This window comes from Dasypus novemcinctus, chromosome 4 (genome assembly GCF_030445035.2).
Source record: "Dasypus novemcinctus isolate mDasNov1 chromosome 4, mDasNov1.1.hap2, whole genome shotgun sequence".
NCBI lineage: Eukaryota > Metazoa > Chordata > Mammalia > Cingulata > Dasypodidae > Dasypus > Dasypus novemcinctus.
In genome coordinates this window covers 60,395,123-60,422,366 of record NC_080676.1, presented here as the reverse complement: position 1 = coordinate 60,422,366, position 27,244 = coordinate 60,395,123, and the positions used below count along the sequence as shown (strand labels likewise).

The 27,244-nt window shown below is 41.6% G+C and overlaps 1 protein-coding gene and 2 non-coding genes across 5 annotated transcripts in view; 1 reads left to right on the top strand and 2 right to left on the bottom strand.

The window, feature by feature from the left end:
* LIPH (lipase H) overlaps positions 1-27,244 on the top strand; it is a 61,903-nt gene that overhangs the window by 22,993 nt on the left and 11,666 nt on the right. The window contains exons 2-8 of one of the 3 annotated variants that reach the window (XM_004473729.5): positions 4,782-5,149; positions 5,527-5,635; positions 9,995-10,096; positions 12,331-12,420; positions 16,042-16,209; positions 17,995-18,090; positions 19,842-19,953. In XM_004473729.5, the coding sequence (XP_004473786.2) occupies positions 4,782-5,149; positions 5,527-5,635; positions 9,995-10,096; positions 12,331-12,420; positions 16,042-16,209; positions 17,995-18,090; positions 19,842-19,953 (1,045 nt within the window). The remainder of the gene's footprint in view (positions 1-4,781; positions 5,150-5,526; positions 5,636-9,994; positions 10,097-12,330; positions 12,421-16,041; positions 16,210-17,994; positions 18,091-19,841; positions 19,954-27,244) is intronic. The other 2 variants (XM_058295493.2, XM_023583199.3) reach the window with 2 other exon arrangements.
* Positions 7,946-8,052, bottom strand: LOC111759213 (U6 spliceosomal RNA). Its single transcript, XR_002793283.1, has one exon. It is a non-coding gene; the product is annotated as a U6 spliceosomal RNA (small nuclear RNA).
* LOC111759214 (U6 spliceosomal RNA) lies at positions 24,752-24,858 on the bottom strand. The gene has a single exon (XR_002793285.2). It is a non-coding gene; the product is annotated as a U6 spliceosomal RNA (small nuclear RNA).

Genomic DNA, 27,244 nt, shown 5'->3' with positions numbered 1-27,244 from the left:
CATAGAAGGAGTGTGATAGTGTTGTTTCCTGTTCAATTTTTTGGAAGACCTTGAGCAAGATTGGTGTTCAGTTGTCATTGATTGATTGGTAGAATTCACCTGTGAAGTCATCTGGTTCTGGGCTTTTCATCTTTGGGAGGTTTGATGACTGTTTCAATCTCTTTGCTTGTGATTGATTTGTTGAGGTCTTCTATTTCTTCTAGGGTCAGTGTACATGGTTTGTGTGTTTCTAGGAATTTATCCATCTCGTCTACATTGTCCAGTTTTTTGGCATACAATTGCTCATAGTATCCTCTTATATCTCTCTTATTTCTGCAGTTAGTAGTAATGTTCCCCCTCTCATTTCTGATTTTATTTATTTGCATCTTTTCTCTTTTTTTCTTTGTCAGTGCAGTTAAGGGTTTGTTGATTTTGTTGGTCCTTTCAAAGAACCAACTTTTGGTTTTGTTGATTCTCTCTATTGTTTTTTGTTCTTGATTTCAGTTATTTCTGCTCTGATCTTTACTATTTCTTTCCTTTGGCTTGGTTTGGGATTAGTTTGCTGTTCTTTTTCTAGTTGCTACAGATATGCAGTAAGATCTGCAGTTTTGGCTCTTTGCTACAGATATGCAGTAAGATCTGTAGTTTTGGCTCTTTCTTCCTTTTTAAAGTAAGCATTGAGGGCTATAAATTTCCCTCTCAGCATTATCTTTGAGAGTCCCATAGGTTTTGATATGTTGTGCTCTCATTTTCATTTGTCTCAAGATACTTGCTGAATTCTCTTGCAAATTCTTCTTTGACCTACTGATTATATGAGTGTGTTGTTTTATTTCCATATATTTTTGAATTTTCTCTTTTCCATCCATTATAGATTTCCAGCTTCATTCCATTATCATCAAAGTGTTTTGTATAATTTCAATCTTTCAAAATTTATTGTGACACGTCTTGTAACTCAACATACAGTCTATCTTGGAGAAGGATCCACGAGAACTTGAAAAGAATGTATATCCTGCTGTTTTGGGGTGCAAAGCTCTATGGATGTCTGTTAGGGCTAATTCATCTATCATATTATTCAAGTTCTCTGTTTCTTTCTTTATCCTCTGTCCAGATGTTCTATCCAACACTGAGAGTGATGTATTAAAGTATCCAACTATTATTGTGGAGACATCTTTTCCTCCCTTCAGTTTTGCCAGTGTGTGCCTCATATATCTTGGGGCATTCAGGTTGGTGCATAAATATTTAGTGTAGTTGTTTCTTCTTGGTGAACTGCCCCTTTTATTAATATATAATGACCCTCTTCATCCCTTATAACAGTTTTGCATTTGAAACCTATTTTGCCCTATATTAATATTGCTACTTCAGCACTTTTTTGGTTACTGTTTGAATTGAATATCTTTTTCCAAATATTCACTTTTAACCTGGTTGTATCCTTATGTCCAAGGTGGGTCTCTTGTAGACAACATATAGATGGCTTATGTTTTTATCTATTCTATCAGTCTATGTCTCTTGATTGGGAAGTTCAAGCCATTAATATTCAATGTCATTACTCTAAAGGCATTACTTACTTCATCCATTTTGTACTTTGGCTTTCTGTTGTCTTATCATACTACTGTCATTTTACCCTTTAATTTACCCTCCCTAATAATCTTCATTTCTACATTCTTCTTCAAGTCTCTTGCCCTTGTTTTTTCCTTTTAGACTGCAGCACCCCCTTTAGTATCTCTTATAAATCTGGTCTTTTGGTAACATATTCTATCAGTTTTTGTGTGTCTGTGAAGACTTTGAATTCGCCCTCATTTTTGAAGGACAGTTTTGCCAGATACAGAATTCTTGACTGACAGTTTTTCTCTTTCAGTACCTTAAATCCATCATACCACTTTCTTCTCACTTCCATGGTTTCTGATGAGAGGTCGGCATTTAATCTTATTGAATTTCCCATGTATGTGATGTTTTACTTTTCTCATTCAGCTTTCAAATCCTCTCTTTATCTCTGATTTTTGTCATTTTGAATTGCGGGTGTCTTAGGGTAGATATATATGGATTTATTCTGTTTGGGGTACATTGTCCTTCTTGGATATTGATATTTATGTCCTTCATAAGGGTTGGGAAGTGTTCGGTCATTATGTCCTCAAATATTCTTTCTGCCCCTTTTCCATTCTCTTCTCCTTCTGGGACACTGATAATGCGTATGTTTGTGCATTTTGTATTGCCATTCACTTCCCTAAGGCCTTGTTCCATTTTTTCCATTCTCTGCTCTTTTTGTTCTCCTATCTTTTCCACTGTAGATATTTCTGTCTCCATAATCACTAATTCTGTCTTCGAGCAATTCAAACTGCTTTTATGTGCCTCTAATTTATTTTTTAATGATTTATTTTATTTATCTCCCATCCCCTCATTATTTGCACTTGCTGTGTCTGTTTGTCTTCCTTGTTTCTTTAGGAGGCACTGGGAACCAAACCCAGGACCTCCGATATGGGAGGGAGATCCTTAATCGCATAAGCCACCTCCATTCCCTGCTTTGTAGTGTCTCTCATTATGTTTTCCTTCTTGTGTCTTTTGTTGCATTGTCTTCTTGCATCAGCTTGCTGTAGCTGCCCATCATGCTAGCTCACTGTCTTCTTTACGAGGCACTGGGAACTGAACCAGGGACCTCCCATATGATAGGCAGGAGCTCAGTTGCATAAGCCACATCTGCTTCCCTCTAGTGTTTTCTTTTTCTTTTTTTTTTTTTTTTTTGAGGTACCAGGAACCAAGGATTGAACCCAGGACCTTGTATATGGGAAGCTGGTGCTCAACCACTTAACCACATTGGGTCCCCTGAGTTGGTTTTTCTGTTTGTTTGTTGTTTGTTTAGGAGGCACCAGGAACTGAACCCAGAACCTCCTACATAGAAAATAGGCACTCAACAATTGGAGCCACATCTGCTCACTCTAATGTATTTTTAATCTCATCTATCATGTCTTTCATTTCCTTTATGTCTATTACTTTTCTTTGTAGGCTTTCAGATTGTTCCTTATGCTCATCCAGTGTCTTCTTAATATCCTTTATCTCTTCAGTCATATTTTCTTTCAATTCTTTCACTTGATTTAGGAGAGGTGTGTGATTATCATTGATTAATTGTCTTAAATCCTGAATATCTTCTGGATATTTGGATTGTTTCTTCGGCTGGGCCATTTCTTCCTGGTAAGTTTTTGCTGATGTCTAGGCATCTGAATATGTTGGTGAATTTACTCTGATGGCCAATTTCTCTCTTTTGCCTATTTTTTTTCACAGCTCTTCTTTGACATTTGGTTCCACTTATTCTCAGTCTTTAAAATTGCCCAGTTTAAGTTATCAAAATTGGGCCAGGGTCTCACTAGTGGGGTGCGCATTTTCTCCCAGGAGTTTGGGCACAGACAGAGCCAAAAGCAATTTTTGTCCATCCAATTTCAAGACCAACCAGCAGATGGCACTCATTGGCACACCTTTCCATGGAAGTATTTTAACCTCAGCTTTGCCATGTTTTGGTTTGGCCAGAGTTGAGAGTCAACGCAGACTGTGCAGGAAGAATTCACTGAAGAAAAGCCCCCTGACTTGACCTCCCTTTTCCCTTGTAAGCACTGACAGGGAGGAAGATGTTTATTTCCCTCTTTGTCAGCTGCAGTGAGCCAGGGATTTTACCCCAGCTTAATATCTTGGGGGTAGGGGAGAGGAGCCCTTCCCAGCCACCACAGGGGTTTGGTAATGCACATTTGTTGATTCAGTTTCTTCATCTCTCTGTCCCTTACCTTCCTGGGAGTTGTGTAGCACCTGTCCTAGTCTGCTAACTCCTAAAGCAGGTCCCTTGGACAGCTTTTGGATCTTTCTGTTGTTTTTGTGAGAGAGCTGAGCCCTGCCTGCCTAGTCTGATGCCATCTTCCCACAATCCCCCCACTACCTCCACTTTTATCAATCGTCATTCAGCATTATAATCTAAGCAAAAGTCCTCTCCTCTTCTCTATTTATTTATTTGTTTATTTATTTAACCTGGCCAGTGGGAGCCCCTTCAAGCCATCACCTGTGTCCTTGTGATATGTTTTAAAGCACTCCCTTATTATTTGGCATAACAGATCCTCTAGGCTCATCTTATCCTCCTCCTTCCCTTTTCCCTAAGACTATTCTTAGAGCCAACTCAACAGGATGAATGTTTGAAGAACAAAAAAGGAGAGAATCCAAGGAAGGCTACAGAAAGCCTCAGAGCAGAACTCATTACATTCTCTACTGCTGACCCAGGAGGGTGCTCTAGACAGTAAAAGAGGTGATTGGGCAATGCAGATTCGGCCCACTATAGATATTTATTGAGTCCTCTACAAATTGCTGGATGCTGTGAGGTATACACAGGATTATAAGACACCATTTCATAGAGATTGTGGTCTAGAAAGATATGCATGCATGTACATAAATATCCATAATATAACCCTAAAAGTGTTTTCATTGTACTGTTAAGGAGTTTGGGGAGTTCTGGGGTAAAGCACATTACTTACAGCTAGGAGGATTGGAGAAAGCTTCCCTGAGATGACTTTTGGGTTGGATTTTGAAGGAGGATAGGACAGGGAAGAATGGTTTTCCTGGTGAAGGTAACGTGTATGAAACCCTGGGGGTCACTACTTAAGAGTTCTGAATCAGGTACGACTTTGCAACCTAATTCAACTTGATCCAGGATCCTAGTTGGTGCTGTAAGGAACATTAAAAAAAAAAAAGTCCAGTACTGTCAGATAGCACTCTTAACCTGATTCCCAGCAAAGGAAAGAACTGTCATGATGTCATCTGATTTTTATTTTCAGACACAGATGAAACATGTACTGCATTCACCAAACTGAGCTTACACAGTGCAGTGGTTGGCACAGAACTAAATGTGAAACTGATGCTCTTCACAAGGAAAAACATGGCCTGCGCACAAGCCATCAACTCCACAGCTTTTGGGAACTTGAATGTGACCAAGAAAACCACCTTCTTAATCCATGGATTCAGGCTAACAGGCTCCCCTCCAGTTTGGATGGGGGACTTAGTAGAGGGGCTGCTCTTAGTAGATGATATGAATGTGGTTGTTGTTGATTGGAATCGAGGAGCTACAAATGTAATGTACAACCATGCCTCTAGTAAGACCAGAAAAGTGGCAGAAGTCTTGAAGGAATTTATCGACCAGATGTTGGTAAGAGAGACATTCTCTTAATGATACTGGGCCAAATTAAAACTGACCCAGTACCTGGATATTTTAAGGCCAAGTGGTTTCTGCAGTGACCAGCAGAATCATTTTGCAAGTCTGAATAAGCTCCAGGAAGGATGGGTGGGTGGGGGGAACCTGCAGGTGTGCTGTGATATTTAAACAGGATAATGAATGAAAGTCACAAAGAAATGTTTCTCCAAAGTCAAGACTTCTTGGTGCGTCATTTTGCTGTGCAGGGGCTTTTGCTTCTCCTGGGGATGAATGCAGGTCCTCCATATGGTAAACGGGAGCTCAGTTGCTTGAGCCACAGCTGCTTCCTTCCCCCCTCATAATTTATAATGCTGGATCTCTTGGAATTCCAGGCAAATGGAGCTTCTCTTGACAACATTTACATGGTTGGAGTAAGTCTAGGAGCCCACGTATCCGGGTTTGTTGGAGAAATGTATGATGGGCAACTGGGGAGGATTACAGGTAAGGTTCCTGGGAATGGACACGTGGCAACCAGCCTGGACAGTGTTGACTGGGTGAGCATTACGCGGGTAATCCGAGCCCTTGGGTTCAAAGTCAGCTCTTCCGATTGCTTAGCCTCTCTGAATGTGTATTCTCTTGGGCAAAAGGAAGATCATAATAATATTGGCTTCAGGATATTATATAACAAAATATGTACAAAGCACTTTATAAAATGCCATAATAAAATCAGTGGTGACTGTATTTCTCTTATGGCTTGGAAAAACAGCTATGTCGCCTGGGCATTTGATCCCTGTGCCCCAAGCAGATGGCCTTCCTCTTTTCATTCACTCTAGGACAGCTTTAACTACATACCTAGTACACTTCAGTCCCCAGGCCTAGCTGGAGTCTCAAGAGAGGAAAATGACCTGGGGATTTTGACAGCTGGGCCTTACTCTCTAAGTGTCAGCTTTCAGGCCCAACCTGAATGAACACACTCAGAAACACAGCAGGTCAAGCTCCAAACAAAAGTTCCCTTGTTGGTTTCTCTTGCCTAATGCTTTAGTAACTTTCCATGGTCACCAACAAAGGGCTGAGGGAGGTTTTCTCTTTTGGAGACTCAAGGCTTCTGCCATTCATACTTTCCCCAGACTCCATCCCCACACCGAGGTAGCTATTTTAAATCCAGGGAACTGGAAGGCAGAAGTGGACTGTATTTGGGAGGTAAGGTTTAGGGCCGCAAGTCTGAACGTGCTGCCTAATAATGACAGGTAGCTGTAGGCAAATCATCTCTCTCTTTCTTGATCTCTCTCTCTCTCTCTCTCAAACACACACACACACACACACTCTACATTAGCTGGTATCCCCGCTAGAACTGATTGTTTCTTTTCCACCCCAAAGACCAAGGTCACTCTCAGCTTATTTACCTGCCTATTATTTACTTGCAAAGCACCTTTTAATTTTTAAAATTATTATTACTATATTTTAGAAAGTAGTGCCCTCACTTTTTAAAACTTTCATTTTCTCTCAAGTATGAAAGGACACATAACTTGAATTTGCCTGTGTCCCTTACGTGTTGAGAGTGCCTCTTCTGGCAGATCAGACTTTTCCCAGTAGTGTACTAGAAAGCTGGACTGTTCTCCTAAAAAAAAAAAAAAAAAGAAAAGTAAAACCCTGGATTTGTAGCATTTGCTGATTTCTGTGGTATAAATACCTCCAACATGGCTGACTTTAAGCTACCAACCTCACATCACCGCCAAAGAGTTTGGAGAGAGATGAGCAATATTAGCTCTCCATTGACAGTGCCAGCAGGGTCCAGTCCACCACCACCTTATTCTCTCTATGCCCCAGTTTCATCCCTCCCACACAGCTGCTTTACTTGTGAACTGCAGTGAATCCTGCTCTCTGACCATAGACATCCTCCAAGCCAGCCTTCCTTCCTCTCTGGGCCCATGTGGTCCTGCTATGTGGCCTAGACTCAGTCAATGGGCTACAGCCTCAGTTTTCTGTCTCTATTGACTTCTGCATGTTTTCCTGATTCTTCATCCTCTCTGCTCCCCAAGGTCATTCTCAGGTGTCCCTAGAGCAGCTTCAGAGGTAAAGCATTTCCCTTCCCACATACCCCCCACTGCCTAGCCTGGGTGGCCTCAGTGGGCTTGTTACCCCAACTCCCAAGAACTGGATGATTCTGCCTGTTAATTATCTAGGCCTTACTGGTTGCTTCTTTCTTCTGCTTGCCTTTCTTTCTTCTGCCCATCCTTTTGCTCTTCCTCTCCTGGCCCTTCTTTGGTTTCTCTTCTCATTAATTTCTTCAATAGAGGATGGCTGAGGATGAGTGAATATTTCGAGTACATTTATCATGTGGTAATACACTAAATTTGACTCTCAAACTTGTGTGTATAAAAATCACCCTGGAGTGCTGGTTACAATGCCAACTTTCTGAATTAGAATCTCCAGGGATGGGGTTGAGGAGTCTATATTTTTAACCAGAAGATGCAGATGTTCTGAATACCTCATTTGGAGAAGGGGCTTTAGAGCTGTGCTAATATAGTAGCCCACATGTGGCTACTGAGCACTTAAAATGTGGCTAGTTACAATTGGGAAGAGGTGTATGTGCAAGATGCACAGAGGATTTCAAAGACTAAACACAAAAAAAGAATTTAAAATACCTCAAATTTTAAAAATGGATTACATGTTGAAATGAGGATATGTTGAATAAACTAGGTTAAATAAAATATATTAAAATTGGTCCTTCCTATTTCACTTTACTCTGTTAAAGTGGCTACTAGAAAAAAACCTTTTTTTTCAGTTAGGTGGGTAGTTTATTAAGGAACTAAAAATATGGAATGCTTCACGAATTTGCATGTCAGCCTTGTACAGGGGCCGTGCTAATCTTCTCTGTATTGTTCCAATTTTAGTATATGTGCTGCTGAATCGAGCCCTAGAAAATTTTAGGTTATATATGTGGCTCATGTTATGTTTCCATTGGACAGCACTGCTCTAGAGAGCTCCCGATGACCAGGGGGGAAGGAGTTGAGGCTCCAGAAATTACATGCAAAATGATGGATATCTGTCCTGGGGAGAGCTCCAGTTTTCATCAAATTCTCAAACTCGTTAATGCTGCAAAAAGGCTCTAGATACTTTTCTGGTGATCTTAGAGTGACAAAGGGGAGCTCCATTTGTCCATTTTATTTTTATTCCATACTAATCTTAGAATTTTTGGGATTCATATTTAGGAGTCCTTTTATAAACCTCCTGAAGCAGGTATTAATTTAGCTCTATTTTCTTAAGGAAACTGAAATGCGGGGAAAAAGAGTAGCGTGCCTAAGATCACACAGCTGGCTAGTACTAGAATTGGGGCTCCATGCCTGACTCCAATGTCCACATACAGTATGCAGCTTTTCAGTGCAGCTTAAATATAATTTTTGGTTGATATTGTAAATTGATCCTTTGCTACAGCTTATCACTAAGGAAATCATACAAGTTTACCTGTGACAGTCCTGGTTTGTGCCTTTTGTCCTCGTGTAATTATTAAGTAGCACCTTCAGTGCTCTCAAGGTTGCCCTGGGTGGGACATTATATAGGAAGTCGATTTATCGGCCATGTTTCTGAAGCCTGCTATAAACTGGGGCTCTCACCATTAATTTTCTTTGGCAGGAGTATGGGGAGGGAGAGGCTAACCTGGCAGATTCTTTCCAAAGTTTCGCGTTTCTCCTGTTGTGTCAAGAATATCCTGTGGGCTTGGGCACTGGGTGTTGATCCACCTCCTCACACATCAGTTTCAGTTGGGAGTAGACAGAAGAGGAAGAAAGACCTGGAGTAAAAGGAGAAAGAGGAAAGGAAGTGGATAAAAAAATGCCCCCAAGGAGGCAAACGAGCCTCAGGAGAGGAGAAGTGGAGAGCTAGAAGCAGGAAAGTCAAGACAAAGAGGCTTTCTCTCATACGTGTGAAACCAGGGCTTGGGAGATGCCATCTAAAATGACATTCGAAAACTTCCTCATTCCAGCTAGCCAAGATCATTTTGAGCCTCTGGCTTTTCATTTTTGTTTTTACTTTCCAACAGTTGTTTGGTGGTTATAACATCACCGGAGCCACTCACTGTCTTTCCAGCTGTTTCATATTGTTGGTGAGGAGCACAAAGCTCACATGGACCAAGGATAAGATCGGGTCAGGCGTTTACGGGGTGGGTTGATTCTGCAGGGGTTGACAGCCACTCTATATCTGGCCCGCCTCGTGAGTTTTGCCCTTTCCTGCTGAGCTTGCCAAAGTCAGTGCCCTGAAACCAAGAGCTCAGCTGCAGAGGAGGCTGCGTCGAGAGGCTTGCGGCTCTGGTCAAGACTGGGACTAGTAATAGCTGCCCTGCTTCCCTTATAGGCTTGTGATGAGGCTCAAATGAGCTAGTCTGTATGAATAAAACTTGAAACCATAAAGTGCAAAATGAGCACAAAGGAGTTTTATTTAAAAAAAAGAAGGAAGGGTCGAGTGAGATTCTGGACCATCTGCAATGGGATAAAGATGAGTTTAGCACCTGCTTTTTCTCTTCTATGACCCTTGGGGTCTCTTCCCTGAGGTTTATGTCTGCTCTCTATCCTGCTCCGGTACCTGTGCACTCCCTGCGGCTAAGCTCTGCACTAGATATGCTCCCGGTGGGGTCTCGATGTGCCTCTTAGGGGGCACTGCCAGGGTAGGCATGTCACTGTGGGAAAAGACTGCAGAGCTGTGGATGGGAGTCTTGACAAAGAGGGATGGGAAGGCGAGAGCTGCCCCCCGAGGCTGCCCTGCAGCCTGCCTGTGTGTGAGCCATCCCCGTGGGGAGGGATCAAAAGCCCGGCTGGGGGTGACGCACGGCGTGGGGCTGCCAAGCCAAGTCTGTTTTCCTTCCAGGTCTCGACCCTGCAGGGCCTTTATTCAACGGGAAACCTCCCCAGGACAGATTAGATCCCGGGGACGCGCAGTTCGTGGACGTCATCCATTCCGACACGGATGGTAACGTGCCTGTCCTTGTGTACCCCCGGGGCGTCCTCACGCAGGGCCAGCAGGCTCCTCCAGATTCCCTCTCCCTACCGGGCAGGGTTCCAGGTTCACAGAATTATTGAAGGGAAGCTGGTTTAATGCACCCAGGTTTTCTTTCTGAACTGGGGGAGATTTTCCCATGATCTGTTCTTATTTTTAAAGTGATCATTGTGTCCAATCAGGACACGTTGATTTGCACACCATGTGGATAAATGTTTTCACCTGTGCCAAAAGGTTTGTGTGCTTGACTTCCTAGCTTTGTCCTTCCGTTCTCATTATCTGTTTTAATGAGATATGTTCAAGCATGTGTCTCTCCACACAGAGAAATTCTGGCCCTCCTACAGCTCTTCTGCTTTCCGTGATGTTCCTGGCCTTTCCTAACTTTCACAGTGTGGTTTCCTATTTTGGCTTAGGAATAGGTTACGAGGTTTGAGGTGATGTTCAAGGTTGGGTCTACCTATCCAGATGTCTGGGAGGAAAGCTGGAATAGCAACTTGGGGAGGCCTGAGGGGACAGCACAGCAATGTAACCATGTGTCCTCTTTCTGATACAACCACCTGGAAAACACTTGAACACCTATCATGGGTACTCTGGTGTGGTGTGGTTCAGCAACTGTTTGCCTTAGAATACTCCCTGTGAAACAGTTGCATTCCTACAATGGGGTCTTAAATGCAGACTTTACTTAATGCAGTAATGTAAGTAATTATATTACTTAAATGCAGAATCACAAGGCCTTTTTTTTGAGGTACCAGGGCCAGGGATTGAACTTGGGGCCGCCTATGTGGGAAGCTGGCGCTCAACCACTGAGCCACATTGCCTCCCCGGAGTTGTTGTTTTTTTTTTTCATTTGTTTGCTTGTTGTTTGTTTTTTTGTTTATTTGTCTTTAGGAGGCACCTGAGACCAGACCCAGGGCCTTCCATGCAGGTAGTAGGTGTTCAACCACTGGAGCCGCATCCACTCCTCACAATGCTATTTTCATGCTGGATGGAATTGAACAATTTATTTTTTATTCTTAGAGAGAAAGTGAATTTGGAAGGAAAGAGTCTAAGTTTTGTAGACAGGCAAATCAAGTTTTGCTCTTTCTAGTGGTATACTGTTAGCTCCTAAACTCCTGTAGGCCTCAGTATCTTCATTTGTGAGTTTCTTCATCTGAACTTACTTTTGGCCACTTTGCAGACATTGTGAAAATGAGAAGGTGTGTAAAACACCTAATAATACTCTCAGTATGTAATCGCTGTTACCATGATGTGGTATACACAAACACACACATATGTATATGTGTGTGTATATAAATGATCTTTTTTAATCAAGAATTTTACTAATTATTTTGGTGTCACATGGTCAAAGAAATGAAGAGGTTGTAAAATATATCCATACTTTTAAAAAAAGGTTTATTTTTATTTATTGCCCCCCACCCCCACCTTGTTGTTTGCAGTTGCTGTCTACTGTCTGTGTCCATTTAGCCGTGTGCTTTCTGTGTCTGCTCATCTTCTCTTTAGGAGGCACTGGGAACCGAGGCAGTCAATTGCTTGATCTACCTCAGGTCTCTGGTTTGTTGTGTCTCTCATTGTCTTTCCTCTTTGTCTTCTTGTTGTGTCTTCTTGTTGCGTCATCTTGTTGCATCAGCTCACTGCACCTGCCTGTTATGCCAGCTCACCTTCTCAATGAGGCACCAGAAACGGAACCTGGGACCTCCATGTGGTGGGCAGGAGCTCAATCACTTGAGCCACATCTGCTTCCCCTATCCATACTTTTTTTGAGGTTCCATTTTCTAGAACTGTTTCCTGTCTGTTTACCCTTATGGACCCCAAATTTCTAAAAGATTTTGCCTAGTAAGTACATTTTATTTAAGTAAAAATTCATTTTTCCTATTTCTTATTAAATACTTATAGAAATGCAATAAAAGGTTCAGGCTGGATTCCAGTAAAAAATAAAGAAACATGTCCTGTCAGCCTTGCAATGAATGAGTGACCAGACTCCTTTAAGTTTTTGGAAATATCGGAAATGAATCCATTACCATCTTCATGGTATATTTGAAAAGCATTGCTTTATTGCTGCTAACTAGCTAGGTAACTTTGGGCAAAGCATTTAGGTAGGCATAACTGGAGTAATGATAATACAATCCCTGCCTACATCCTCCAGGTAAATGAGCTATGAGAAATGAAAAGTTCAAAGCACTGTGAAAGCATAGTGTGTTCCCTTTTAGCACTGGGCTATAAAGAACCATTAGGAAACATAGACTTTTACCCAAATGGAGGATTGGATCAACCTGGTTGCCCCCAAACAATATTTGGAGGTAAGTGCAGATACTTTATATTTTGTAAAATATGGCATATTTTATAAATCTGGTATTATTCTACCCAGAGTAGTTTTTTTAATAGAAAACAAAATTTCCCGAGAAGATGGAAGTTATACTATAAAATATACATTAAAAATTGTAAGTCAAATGTATAACTTTGAAAAACCATAAGTAAATAACTAAAAGCTATTATGAACTATTCTTTGTTTAAAAGGTATGTCTTTGACCAAGAAATTCCACATCTGGGAATCTCCCCTAGAGAAATATAAAGTTTTAGAAATAACCTAAATGTCCCAAAATAGGAAAATTATTAAATGAATTATGGTACATCCATGCAAAGGAATCTAATTATTAAAAAGATTTCAAAGATTAATGATGGTCTTCTGTGGCAGGAGATGGCCCTCTTTGACTAGTCCCTCTTAAGTCTTCAATGACCTCCTCCTTCTCTGACTCTCAGGTACAGTCACAGGCCTTCTGATTTTTCTTCACATTCCTTTCTTCTTTAAATATTTTATCTGTTTTTCTGACTTCAAATCTCACCTCAAGAACGAAGGGAGAATTGACACCAATTCTAGCTGACCTCGTACGCACTGGCCTCCTTAAACAGTCCGCACTCATTTGGAGGGGCCGCGTCCTCAGAGTTGCACTTTTCCATGGAGCTGCTGCCCTTCGGTTCCTGCTTGCACCAGAGGCCCCTTCCAGGCATGAGATGCTGACAGGACAGTCTGCAGTCTAGGAACTCCCATTTTTCCATTTGGTCTTCCTCCTCAGAAAATTTTGAATCCATTTACTCCTGTAAGTCTGCTGGTCTGATCTTTTTCCTCCTCAGCATGGTGGTGAGCGTCTCAAGCTCTCTACTCTCCACACAGAAGCCTCCTCACTACACACCTGCATGTGGGTTTCTGATAAGATCCAGGGTGAATTCATCTTGTAGCCCAGTTCATGTGTCTCCAAGACTCGCTTCTTCTCGGTAAACTTTAAGTGTGTTGTTATCAACACACATACACATGCACACACACAATACTCCCATCATCCTCCATTCTGCAGCCTAGCAGTGGTTCCAGATTTCAACATGGAGGATCTCATGGAGGCCTTGATATATCATAGATTACGACATCTTCCCAGTCCCCAGCTCAGGGGCAGGGCATGAGAATCTGTATTTTTAACACGTTCGTAGGTGATACTGCTCATGGTGGTTTGTAGACCACACTTTGAGAACAGCTAGGGTAGAGCAACGGCACAGGTTTTGGTGTCACACAACCTAGACTCAAGCCATGTTTTACTGTGTATTATTAGCATGAGTCCTTAGCTTCTCTGAGCCTCAGTTTGCTCATCTGTAAAATGAGGGTAATATACCTGCATGTGTGATTGTGAGGGTTAACAATATTTTACAGAAAGCACCTGTTATGTAGGATGCTATTAATATGTGATTACTATTTAATTATCATCACACTAGTGTTCCTGGTTGGTCTATTCTAATAGTTCTAAAATTTATAGATTTCTGTTTTAAAACTATTTGAAAACAAATTTGGGGTACTTAATTTACCAAGAAAGAAAAAAAATTTAAAACCACAAAAATTTGTTTGTTGTCCTACCATAATTTCATTTTGAAAAGGACATTTTAACACACACACATACACATACAAAAGAAAAGACATACACCCAGAACAGGCATAGCTTTAAATTAAATATACATAGCTTAATGGAAAACTCACTCTTTCATCCATGTTTTTCTCATTTTGCTGCAGACCAGTGAAAACTTTGTTACAAATCAGCACCAGTCCAGAAATATCATTTGGGAGCCACTGGCAGTTGTATTTTTTAGTGACTGCCTGCAGTTGGCAATGGTTCCCTGCGTCTGGCTCGGTTGCCTGTCTGCCTGGACTCTGTTCTGTTCCAGGCCCTGTTTGACATAGATGAAAATGTGGCAGGAATCACAAACTCTCTCTCCATCTCTTTGGACTTTGGGCAGTCACTGAGATTATTAGTGCTGAACAGTTACAGACTGAGGAAGTGCGTAGGGACCAGGCTTCCAGTTAAAGCCCTGAGCAGAAGAAAGGCAGAGGGGTTTCGGCATACAGCTGAACTGGCTAGGGTTTGAATTTATTCATTCATTCAGCAAATATTTATTAGTAATCTGCTATGTGTCTGGCATTGTTCTAGGATCTGGAGCTAAGGCAGTGAACAAGGTACAAATAGAGTCAGAGTTCCTCTACTTAAGATAGAAGATAGTAAGAACTTGATAAGATCTAATGGCGATATTTAACAGAGAAATATCTAGATATTTTAAAAACCACAAAGCTTGGGGGTAGATGAAATAAGAACAGTAGAATGTTGGTAATTATTGGAGCAGGTAGTGATATATACATGAGAGTTGTTTATATTTCATTTTCTCAACTTTTGTGTCTGTTTGAAATTTTCTGTGATAGAAATGTGGCAGATCCATGAGTTACATGATTAAAACTAGGTATTTGTGTTTCTTTCAATCTCCCTTTATGCAACATATCACTTTAAAAAACATAATAGAGAGGTTTTAATTAATGGTTGTGTTTTGCTCTGGTGATAAAGATTTCTGTGTTCCCCCCAAAATCCATGCCCCAGGAAGAGTTAGCTCTTTGACTGAGATATAATCACCCCACAGGTAACTGCTAAACTGACCAGTAGATACATCACCACCCAGACTGTGAAGTGGCCTTGAAAAATTAGACCAGGGCGAGATGTTGGTGAAGGCTGTATCATCTGAAAGCTTGACTGGGGCTGGAGGGTCCGTTTCCAAGATGGTGCACTCGTGTGGCCACTGGCCTGAGGTCTCAGTTATCCTCCCTGTGTACCTCTCTATGGTCTGCTCTGGATATTGCAACTGGCTTCTCCAAGAGCAAGGAATCCAGAGACAGAGCAACAGACTGAGACAGAAGCTGCAGTGTTTTCTATAACCTAATCTCAAAAGTGGTATACCATCATTTTTGCCATATTCCATTGATCACACAGGCCATCCCTGGTACAGAGAGGGAGGGGACTTTACAAGGATATAAATACAAGAAGGTGGGAGTCAGTGAGGGCCCTCTTGGAGGCTGGCTCCCACATCATGGGAATGAATTACCTATTCCAGGTTTTTGGTAAATTTAAAGAGATCACTAAGGTATGTTTTTAACAGAAAAAAGCAAGTTGCCTTTTTCTATAATCTCACTTAAATAAAAAAGAAACATAACCTTTAAAATAATTAGATCAAGGGTTTCCAAACTTTTATGTGCTTCAGAATCACATGGTGGTGAGCATTTGTTAAAATGCTAGGTCCTGAGCCCCCTCAGATGTAGTGAATAAAAAAATCTCTGGATCTGAAGTCTTTATTTAAACAAGCATGATTATGATGTGGGTGATCTGGGAATCAGACACACTGGATGGCAATGAAAGATGCCACATCTGCTAAACGAACAGTCAAGGCCTTTACAAGGACTGGATGAATCAAGAACACTGATGGGGTTAGCATTTGAAGCAGTGCATGTCGTAGACACATTAAAATGAGTCTGTATGTGTGTGTGTGTTTTGTAAAATATGTGGTGTACTATTATTAAATGCTTCAAATGCTCTATTCTTTTAATCCTTCCTCTTACAACCAAGGAATGCAGTATTTTAAATGTGACCACCAGAGGTCTGTGTACCTGTACCTTTCCTCGCTGAGAGAGAACTGTGCTATCACTGCGTACCCCTGTGAATCCTACCGGGACTATAGGAACGGCAAGTGTATCAGCTGCGGCACACCACAAAAAGTGCCTTGTCCGCTTCTGGGTAAGGCCCACAAGGAATTTCTCTTTCTGTTGACCAAAGAGCTCATTTGTGGTCAGAATCTCAGCACCATTTCACTGTATAAAAATGGACCTGGATATTGTATGTTTGAAGAAAGATCTATCTAGTCAGCTTTTGCTACTCAGTTTCTTCGTGAACTACCCTGGCATCTCCTATTAATAAACAGTGTTAGAGAGCAATCATTATAGCATTCCACCCCAAAGGCAGTGCAACCTCCCTGGATACTCTATTCCAGCACTACAATGACGTTTCCCTAAGAGTTTCCAAGGTCAGAGCGTTACTACCTTGCATAGCCTGCTTCCATGAAAACAGCGCCTCTACATACAGCCTGTCTGCTGGGGAGGGTCCACAGTGAGCCGGAGACCCTGCTGCCGCCTTGAGCCTTGCAGAGTGGTTCCCTTCCAGAAAGCCATGTCTGTAAATGCTCTAATTCCACGCTCTGGCTGGTGTGAGTGTATGGGGCTTGGCGTGTGGTAAGAGATGTTGGGAAGGCTGCTTGGATGGTTGCTAAGGGTTAGTAGAATAGTCTAAGTACTGAGGACTTTGAAAACTGGATGGTCATGAGAATTTTCCAGTGATTCCCAAAAGGAAATCATGTTAACATTAGAGTGTCCTCTAGACTAATGATTGCGTATTTGAATCTCCTGGGGAGCTTGTAAAGACTACTGATGCCTGAGGCCCACCCCAGACATATTAAATCAATCTGGAGGCCATTCTCTGGGGGTGGGGACAGAGAAGAGGGAGAGGCCCCACTGGACTGTGCCCAACCACATTTCCTGCAGGCACAGATATGAAGGATGGCATTCGCCGCCTTGGTGACATAGTCACATGGCAAGTCCAGGTTCTCGGCAGTTTAGGGGCTCACCTATAGCTCTTCAAGAAAGCACAATGCTTTGCAAAACTCATGGTATTTTAGGTATAAACCTGAGTCTGTTATAATTTAGAAAATGATAGTTTTACCCAAAAAACAGCAGCACTATTTTTAGAGCATACAAATGTGTGCCACCCCCACACTTATTTATTTTTTTAAGATTTATTTTTTTCTTATTTCTTCCCTACCCCCCCAACAGTTGTCTGCTCTCTGTGTCCATTCACTGTGTGTTCTTCTGTGACTGCTTCTATTCTTACCAGGAGCACCGGGAATCTGTGTCTAGTTTTGTTGTGTTATCTTGCTGCGTCACTTCTCTGTGTGGGCGGTGCCATTCCGGGGCAGGCTTCACTTTCTTTCACGCTGGGCGGCTCTCCCTATGGGGCACACTCCTTGTGCGTGGGGCTCCCCTACACGGGGGACACCCCTGCATGGCAGGGCACTCCTTGCGCGCATCAGCACTGTGCATGGGCCAGCTCCACATGGGTCAAGGGGGCCCGGGGTTTGAACCACGGACCTCCCATGTGGTAGGCGGATGCCCTATCCATTGGGCCAAGTCTGCTTCCCCACCCCCACATTTCTACCCCTGCAATGGAGAACAGGAGCTGGGTGTTCTCTCTTATCTCTAATATCAGTAGGAAGGGAAAAAAGCAATCCTGTGGGGTCCTTTGGCAAGCACCAGTGGGTACAGTCAGCCAGCAAGATGTGGGAGGTGCTGGGGGCCACCTGCCCTGGTGGCCTGGTGGCCCCTCACTGTGGAGGAGGGCTGTGAGGGAGGCAGGGCCAGCTGTCTCAGGGGTGATGGCTGCAGTTAAACTCACTGTTCTCGTTAGCTCCACAATTGCTTTCACATTTATGTAATACATGTTAAAATTACAGTTTTCCAACTTATTTTATAGGTTATTATGCTGATAACTGGAAAGATTATGTAAGAGAGAAAGATCCTCCTATGACTAAAGCATTCTTTGACACAGCTGAGGAGAAACCATACTGCAGTGAGTGGTGAATGTGGTTGGTTGGTTTTGCCCAGCTTTTTTACTTTGGGAATGTGTCTGCTTCCTGGCAACTTCTTGCAAATGAGAGCTGTGGTGAAGCATGCGCTTTGGAGCTAGATGGACCTGGGTTGAATCCTGATTCTACCACATAATAGCTGTGTGGCCTTGGTTAAGTCATTTCGCCTCTCTGAGTCTCAAGGTCCTGATTGATAAAATGGAGATAATAATGCCTATCTTCTGGCTTGTGGGGAATATAATCTCAATAGATCATAGTTGTTGGCTTCCCTGGAGGGCCATCTAATCACTAAAATCTTCCAGAAAACTGGCTTAATTCCCAAGAGACATGAGATTGGGGTTAGGAAAAATCAGATATCGGTCACATCTAAGGGTCAGTTCCAGCTCCAAAGCAACCATGCAGACCTTCTGAAGACATTGAGAGGTTGGGTATTCCAGATGGGAGCTAAATGGGGCTGGCAGAGGATTATATGTCCTGCAAACACTAGGAATTTTCCTGGGCAGATGTATGTCTTGCAATCTTCTTCCCCTGTTCACGTTTCTTGGGAGCAATCCTTAGAGAAGAGGTTGCCGGTCACTTTGGAGCCATGTATCACAGTCCAGGATTTTGCCATCTGCCTGATCTACATGGGGGAAGCCCCTAAGCAATAATGGGCCATGAAATGGTCACTCCAGAGCTGACCTTTTTCCTTCATGGGATTGTCATCTCCTCTTCCCCCTTCCCTGAAAGTCTGATGAAGAGATAGGGGATCTGACTACAATGATGGGATTCCCATCTCCCCAAAGCATCCTTGACCTTGAGGTGCAAAGACTAGGGAGGAAGATAGTTCTCTGAAGACATCATGTCCTCTAGTTTATTCACTAAGAATTTATTTGGTGCCTTCAAGGTGCCAGTGCTGGAATTACAGAGAGGTAAAATTACCTCTCCAAGATATAGTTGTCATATATTTTAGCTTTAGCTTTTTTGTTGTTTTTCTTTCAACCTCACAAGATGGTATTCGAGCAATATTTGTATTACTGTCCCCACATATTTGCCAGTTTTTAAAATTATCATTCTTTTTGGCATTTTGAAAATACAGTAAAGTATATGCTGAATAATGATGGGAGGGGGCTAAGCATGACCAGAACTCCAAGAAGGGAGACCTACCTCAGACCCAGGGTCAGGGACTAAGGGGCTTGACTGCCAACACTACTTCCTCCTGGAGGACGTAGCACTAAGTCAAAACTCAAAGGATGCGTTGGCAAAGGGGACGAGAGTTAGAGTGTCCCAGGCAGGGGAAAGGCCCAGGAGTGAGAGAAAGTTGGCAGTGCAGGAAGTGCAGGTGATTTAGCATGACTGGGAAGAGGTGTGGAAGGCCAGGCAGGCTGGTGAGCAGGACCCAGATTGCAGAGGACCTTGTCAGCCATGGAGGGTCTTCACATGGCCACCCAATTGGTTTAAAATGGGCAGGGATTGAGTGGACCAGCTATACTCAGCAGTAGTCCAGGAGACTCGTCAATAAGCTAGAAACATTGATTCTACTGTGTGCCTGAACATGATGCTTGAATACCATTGAACTCTGCTATCACTCATGCCATCTTCACCCAGTAAAAGGGAAGGGAATATTAATCTGCCCCAGATCTTTGCAGAGAAGCAAGAGAGGAAGAGAAAATGAGACCCAGTTATTAGGAATTGACCCTTCAGGGGAGCATTTGGAAGTACCTTTTTCTCACCATGTCCTCTCCCTGTTTTCTAGTATATCATTACTTTGTGGATATTATAACTTGGAACAAGAATGTAAGAAGAGGGTCCATTACAATCAAATTGAGAGACAAAGATGGAAACATCACAGAATCCAAAATCGATCAGTAAGTTGGGTTGGGATAGTTTGCAGTTTACCATTTCCCTTTTTGCTCTGTGAAATTGAATCCCAAATATATAACTTTTCTTATTTACAGGTCTGTACTTTCCCTTGTTCTACAAAGATACGAGGGGATACATTGCTTGGTTCCTTTTCCTGGCTTTTGACCCTGCAAGCTCTTTAAGGGTTTTCTTTCCTTCACTTCCCTCCCTCCCTTCCTTCCTTCTTTCTTTTCTCCCTCCCATTCACTTTCCTTCCCTCCCTGCCTTCCTTTGATTAAATGTTTAATTACAAAAGTCATCCATGCTTGATACAAAGGATTTAAGCAATAAAGGAGTAAGTAATTTTTTGAATGTAACATGAAAAAAAAGACCAAAAAAAAAAAAAACCCACAAAAACCAAATGTACCACACACATACACACAAAAGGAGTATGTAACATAAAAGTGCAAGTCCTTGCCCCTTTCCCCCAATACCATCCTCAGAGGCACCCAATCCCCCACATAAATGTTTTGTTTCTTTTATGGGTTCATTATACACACATACACACACAAAACTTGTTATTTTCATTGATAAATATTTAGAAATACCCTTGGTCGGGTACTATGACTGCTTTTTTCCAACTTCCACTTACTTTTCAATTTTCAATGGTTAATGATATCTTCTTAAATTTAAACATTTTTCAATCAATAAATTTTACATCTATTACTTTTTTTTAAAGATTTATTTATTTTTCCCCTTCCCCTCCCCCTGCCCTGCTGTTTTTCACTGTGTTCATTCACTGTGTGATCTTCTGCATCTATTTCTTTTTGTCTTCTCCTCTTCACTTTTTCTCCTCTAGGATTCACCAGGATTTGATGTGGAGAGATGTTCCTTGTCAGCTGCACCACCTCAGGTCCAAGTCTCTGCTGCTCTTCGCCTTGACTCTCCCCTTCATCTCTCTTTTGTTGCATCATCACCCTGCTGTGTGACTCACTTGTACGCGCGCTGGCTTGCCGCATGGGCCCTCAGCTCACCATGCAGGCACTTGGCTCACCACAAGGGCACGTGCTTGCCATGCAGGCACACTTTCTTTTCTTCTTTTTCACCAGAAGGCCCAGGGATTGAATCCCAGTCCTCCTGTATGGTAGGCAGAAGCCCTATCACTTGAGCCACATCTGCTTCCTGCATCTATTACTTTTATAATTAGGAAAAAGAAAAAAACACACTTTAAGCAAAGGAATTTGAGGCTCACCTTATTCGTTTACCCAGGAAGCATTTCTTGGGTTCTGTCCTTTATTAGGCACTTGGGTTGTTTCTTTGCCTCACCTATAGAGGACTAAGTAGAATGTCATCTGAAATTGGCACTAGACATGGGTTTACTGTATAGATGAATACAGAAGAGTGGGTGGATGGTTTGAAAGTGACATTTTAAAATGCATCCTTGGATCATAATAACAGCCTTTGGTTAAGGCTATTATTAAGCACTTAACACACATCAACTCATGCAATTATCACTAAAACACTGTGAGATAATATTATCATCCCTACTGTATATATGAGGAAACTGAGGCTCAGGGAGATCAAGTGATTTGGCCAAGATGATGCGGATGTCAGTGTGAACCAGGTGAAATCAGAACCTCCCACCCCATTATACTAGCTCTTGAATGGAGTGTGGTTTCTCACTGTTTATTTCTAGGGTCTCCACTGATCTGATTCAGAGAACTCTTTCAGTGTCAGTGCTTCCGAGCCTGAGGTGGGGCAGCATTCCCTGTGAGGGCCCTGTCAGGGGTGCTTCTTTAGGTACCAGCCTCAGGCAGTTCATGGGCTGTGACCTTCAGTTAGGAAACTGGATTGGAGACCTCACCTGGAGACTAAGAAACAGCACGGACTTTGTGCAGTTACGTAATGAGGAGTTTTCACCTAGTAGAGGTTGAGGGTTCGTGCCAATAATTGGTTATGGATTTACTTTACATATGTCTTCTTTTTTTTTTTTTAAAGGATCTTTTATTTATTATTTTTTTAAAAGACATTTTTATTTATTTCTCTCCCCTTCCCTCCTTCCCCCCCCCCAGTTGTCTGTTCTCTGTGTCCATTTGCTGCGTGTTCTTTTGTCTGCTTCTGTTGTTGTCAGCGGCACGGGAATCTGTGTTTCTTTTTGTTGCGTCATCTTGCTGCGTCAGCTCTCCGTGTGTGCGTCACCATTCCTGGGCAGGCTGCACTTTTTTTCACGCTGGGCGGCTCTCCTTACAGGGAGCACTCCTTGCATGTGGGGTTCCCCTATACGCGGGGGGCACCCCTGCGTGGCAGGGCACTCCTTGCGTACATCAGCACTGCGCATGGGCCAGCTCCACACGGGTCAAGGAGGCCCGGGGTTTGAACTGCGGACCTCCCATGTGGTTGACAGATGTCCTATCCATTGGGCCAAGCCCGCTTTCCCTACATATGTCTTCTAAGTTTGTGGTTTCCATGTGAATTTCTTCCAAGTAGGAATCCCTAAATTTGGAGGTTTGTATCTTGATTAAGATTCCAAACTTAACATCTTTAATGCATATTCTTATTTCAGTTACGTTTTTAAAAAGTCACCACCAATGGAAGAAAATGTAAATAAAAGCAAGTGGTTGTTCTGCTAAATGGTGAGATTATGGGTATTTTTCTTTTCTCTTCTTTTTTCTTTTCATTTTAGGTAACATTTTTAACCTCTCAAGATGAGGAGAACTATATTAGAGCATGTAACCTGATTTTTTCCAGCCAATGGGTACAGATGGGGTCACATCCAAGGTTATTATCTGCCCCATGACCCCTTTTCTATCTTTTTCTGTTTACTCTCCCTATATCCATGTTTTTTTTTCAGTTATTGTTTTTAAAGAAGCTTTAGATTACAGAAATATTACGTAAAAAATATGGGGTATTCACATATACCTAACCTCCTCCACCTCTCACAATTTCCCACATTAACATCTTTCAGTAGTGTGGTACATTTGTTACAGTTGATGAACACATATAAGCATTGCTACTAACTATGGGGTATAGCTTACATTACAGTTTATACTCTGCCCTGCACAATTTTATAGGTTATGACAAAATGTATAATGGCCTGTATCCATCATTGCAATGTCATGCAGGATAATTCAAATGTCTCAAAAATGTACTCATGTTTCACCTCTCTTCCCTCTCCCTCCCCTCAGAACCTCAGGTGGCCACTGCCTTTATAACAGTGATAAAATTTCTTCAATTGCTAGAATAATAATAAGCCTGTGTATCAGTCAGCCAAAGGGGTGCTGATGCAAAATACCAGAAATCTGTTGGCTTTTATAAAGGGTATTTATTTGGGGTAGGAGCTTACAGTTACCAGGTCATAAAGCATAAGTTACTTCCCTCACCAATGTCTGTTGCCAGGTGTTGGAGCAAGATGGCTGCTGACGTCTACCAATGGTTCAAACTTCCTGAGTTCTCTCTTCCTGGGGCTCATTTCTCTTTGGGGGCAGCTGCTGTGCTCTCCCCACAAGGTTATCTGTAGACTATCAGGCAAATGGCCTGTCTCTCTTTATGGGGCCTCTGCTGTGTCCAACTGAGCCTTCTCTCCTTCCTCACATATCTGCTTCTCTATGTGTTTACTTCCCAGGTTTCAGGATTAAAACCCCAACTCACTTCTCAGATGTGTAGTTTTCTCTGTGAATCCCACCTACCTAGGGGGTGGGAACTCAACATCCTACTGACATGGCCCAATCAAAGCCCTAATCGTAATTTAATCATGCCCAGGTACAGACCAGTTTACAAACATAATCCAATATCTATTTTTGGAATTCATAAACAAAGCCAACTGCCACAGTCTATAATAGAATAATAAGTCTACTTTGGTCCACTGTTCATTCCCCAATCTTGAGGATTTGGGGATGGTGATGCCTACTTTGTTTCTAATTGAGAGAGGGCTTAGATCCCATGGGGCAGATGGATGAAACTATCTTGCTTGCAGTTGCCGATACACTCTGTTCCTTGGGATGGGCGTTGTCCATTATCATCTCTTTGTTAGTTGTCCTGGGTGAGTCCAGTGAACTGGAATGTAGGTGTTACAACTCTGCTGAGATTCAGGGCTCAACTGGCACATGAACAGACTAAAGATTTAAGTCTCTGGGACATATATCTAGCAAGTATACTGCTAATTATAGGTTCAACTAAAAGAGGCAGAAGAGCCATGTGTAGGGAAACTATAAATGAGTCTAACTCTGTTACACTGGGGAGCATGAATTCCAAAGTAAGGCCCACTGACAGGGTGTGGAATTCCTGAGCTTGTCTGGTCTGCTTATAGTGTCTAGATGTCTCTAGAGCCCTCAGGAGCCCCACTATTTGAGGCATTGTTTAATGTGGCAGTCAATGAGATCCTGCTGAGATGTGTATAAGCATAACCTCTATAATGACTCTCTGGCTCACTTTGAAATCTCTTAGCCATAAAAACTCATTGATATTTACCATTTCCCCCTTTTGGTCAAAGTCTTTTTCCAGATGCATTGCTAGTTCTGTGCTTGGTAATAATCTCTCAGTGCCAGGGAGTCTCATCTCTGGGGGGTCATGTCCCATGCGGGGTGTGTTTGTGTGTTTATATGCTGAGTTTGGCTTACAAAGAGGCCACGTTTGCACAACAAGGAGACTTTCAGGAGGTAACTCTTAGGCAATATATATTACTGGGCTAAGGTTCAATTTCACAAGAAAAGGTTCACAAGTACGATTGTCAATATCAAGGGCCTGGTGTAATGTTCTGGTGTAAACCTCTCCAAAAACAAAGCCAAAAAAATAACCAAGTAAAATTAATAAGAAAATAAAATAATTAAAAATGTGAAACACTTCATGAATTTGCATGTTGTCCTTGTGCAGAGGCTATGCTAATCTTCTCTGTATCATTCCAATTTTAGTATACGTGCTGCCCAAGCAAGCACTGTATCCATGTCACAGATGTATTTCTTTCCTTTTTTCTTTCTTTTTATTTACTTTTAAAATTCATTGCCTTGGGATAAAATTCATATACCTTTCACTCTTTTAAAGTGTGCAATTCAGGATTTAAAAAATGATGTACACTGTATACAAGAGCGTCTACCAAGGGCTCCTAGGAAGGTGGCAATCAATGCCAGAAAGAAGAAAATTACAAAAAAAAAGAGATGAGATGGTTGTCCAGGCACCATTTGTTGAAAAGACTATTCTTCCCCCATGAATTGTCTTGACATTCTTGTTGAAAATCAACCGATCATAATTGTAAAGGTTTATATCTGGGTTCTTAGTTCCATTCCATTCATCTATACTTCTGTCTTGATACTGTGGATTTGTAGTAAATTTTGAAGTTGGGATGTATAAATCTCCCAACTCTGTTCTTGTTTTTCAAGATTGTTTTGGCTATTCTAGGTCTCTTGCATTTCCAAATGAATTTTTTGGGTTGGCTTGTCAATTTCTATTTTTTTAAAAAAAAGGCAGCTGAGATTTTGGTAGGGATTGTATTGAATCTGTATATCAATTTAGGGAGTACTGTCATCCTGACAATATTATGTCTTTCAATCCATGAACTGAATCTTTCATTTATTTAGGACTTCTTTTATTTCTTTCAACCATGTTATGTAGTTTTTTAAAATTTATTTTTGGTACAGATGTAGCTCAAGCAGTTGAGTCCCTGCTTTCCACAAGAGCAGTTGAGTGCCTGCTTTCCACATAAAAAGTCCTGGGTTCAGTTCCCAGTGCCTCCTAAAAACAAACAAACAACAAGCAAAATAAACAAAAGGACCAACTCAGGGAAGCTAATGTGGCTCAGTGGTTGAGTGTCAGCTTCCCACATATGAGGTTCCAAGTTAAATCCCCAGCTTGATATCTCCAAAAAACAATTATTGTTTTGTTAAATTTATGCCTAAATACATTGCTTTTTTTAAAATCTATTATAAATAAATGGTTTTCTTAATTTCATATTTTGATTGTTCATTTTTAGTGCATAGAAATACAACTTTAAAATATATTGACTAATATATTGACTGAACTTATTCATTAATTCTAATATTTTTAGTGGATTCCTTGGGGTTTTTTATATACAAGATCATAATATCTGCAAACAGAGATAGTTTTCTTTCTTTCTTTCCAATCCAGATGCCTTTTATTTCTTTTCCTTGCTTAACTGGCCTGGCTAGAACAATCGGTACAACATTGAGTAGATGTGGCAAGGGCAGACATCTTAAGTCTTGTTCCTTACTGTAGCAGTTTGATATAACTGATGAATTCCAAAAAGAAATATTGGATTATGCTTCTAATCTGATCTGTACCTGAGCATGACTGAGTTATGATTAGGGCTTTTGATTGGGCCATGTCATTAGGGCATTGAGTCACCACCCCTCTTTATCACAGATAAAAAGCATGGCAAAGCACAGAGTTGGAGTTTTTGATGCGAGGATTTCTGACGTTGGAGTTTGATGCTGAAGACTTAAGCTGGAGCTCCAGGAAGTAAGCTTGCTGAGGAAAGAGAAGCCAGCCCCAGGAAGGAAGGAAACTTGAACCCAGAGAAAAAGCAAGCCCCAGGAATGTAGGAACCCAGGAAGCCTGAACCCTTGCAGATGTCGGCAGCCATCTTGCTCCAAATAGACTGGTGAAGGAAGAAACTTATGCTTTATGGCCTGGTGTCTATAAGCTCCTACCTCAAATAAATACCCTTTATAAAAACCAACCAATTTCTGGTATTTTGCATTAGCACCCCTTTGGCTGACTAATACACTCATCTTAGGAGGAAAGCATTCAGTCTTTCACTATTAAGTATGACGTTAACTTTGTTGTTTTGGTAGGTGCTATTATCAGGTTGAGGAAGTCCCCTTCTATTTATAGTTGGTTGAGTGTTTTTATTTTGAAGGAATGTTGGATTTTGTCAAATGCTTTTTCTGTGTTTCCTGAGATGATCAACACAAAGGTATTTGTCCTTTATTCTGTTGATATGGTGTGTTACATTAAATGATTTTTATTTATTAATTTAATACACCATGCATTCCTGGGATAAATCTCACTTGGTTAAGGCATATAATCATTTTTATATGTTGTGGAATTTGGTTTACTAGTATTTTATTGAGGAATTTTGCATCTATATTTATGGAGGATATTGATCTTTAGTTTCCTTTTCTTGTGTTATCTTTTCTTAACTTGGTTTAGGTATCAGGATAATACTGGTCTCATAGAATCAGTTGGGAACTGTTTCCTACTCTTCTATTTTTTGGAGAAGAAGTGGTGTTAATTCTTCTTTAAGCATTTGGTAGAATTTACCTGTGAAGCCAACTGGACCTGAGCTTTTGGAAAGAGTTTTTTGAT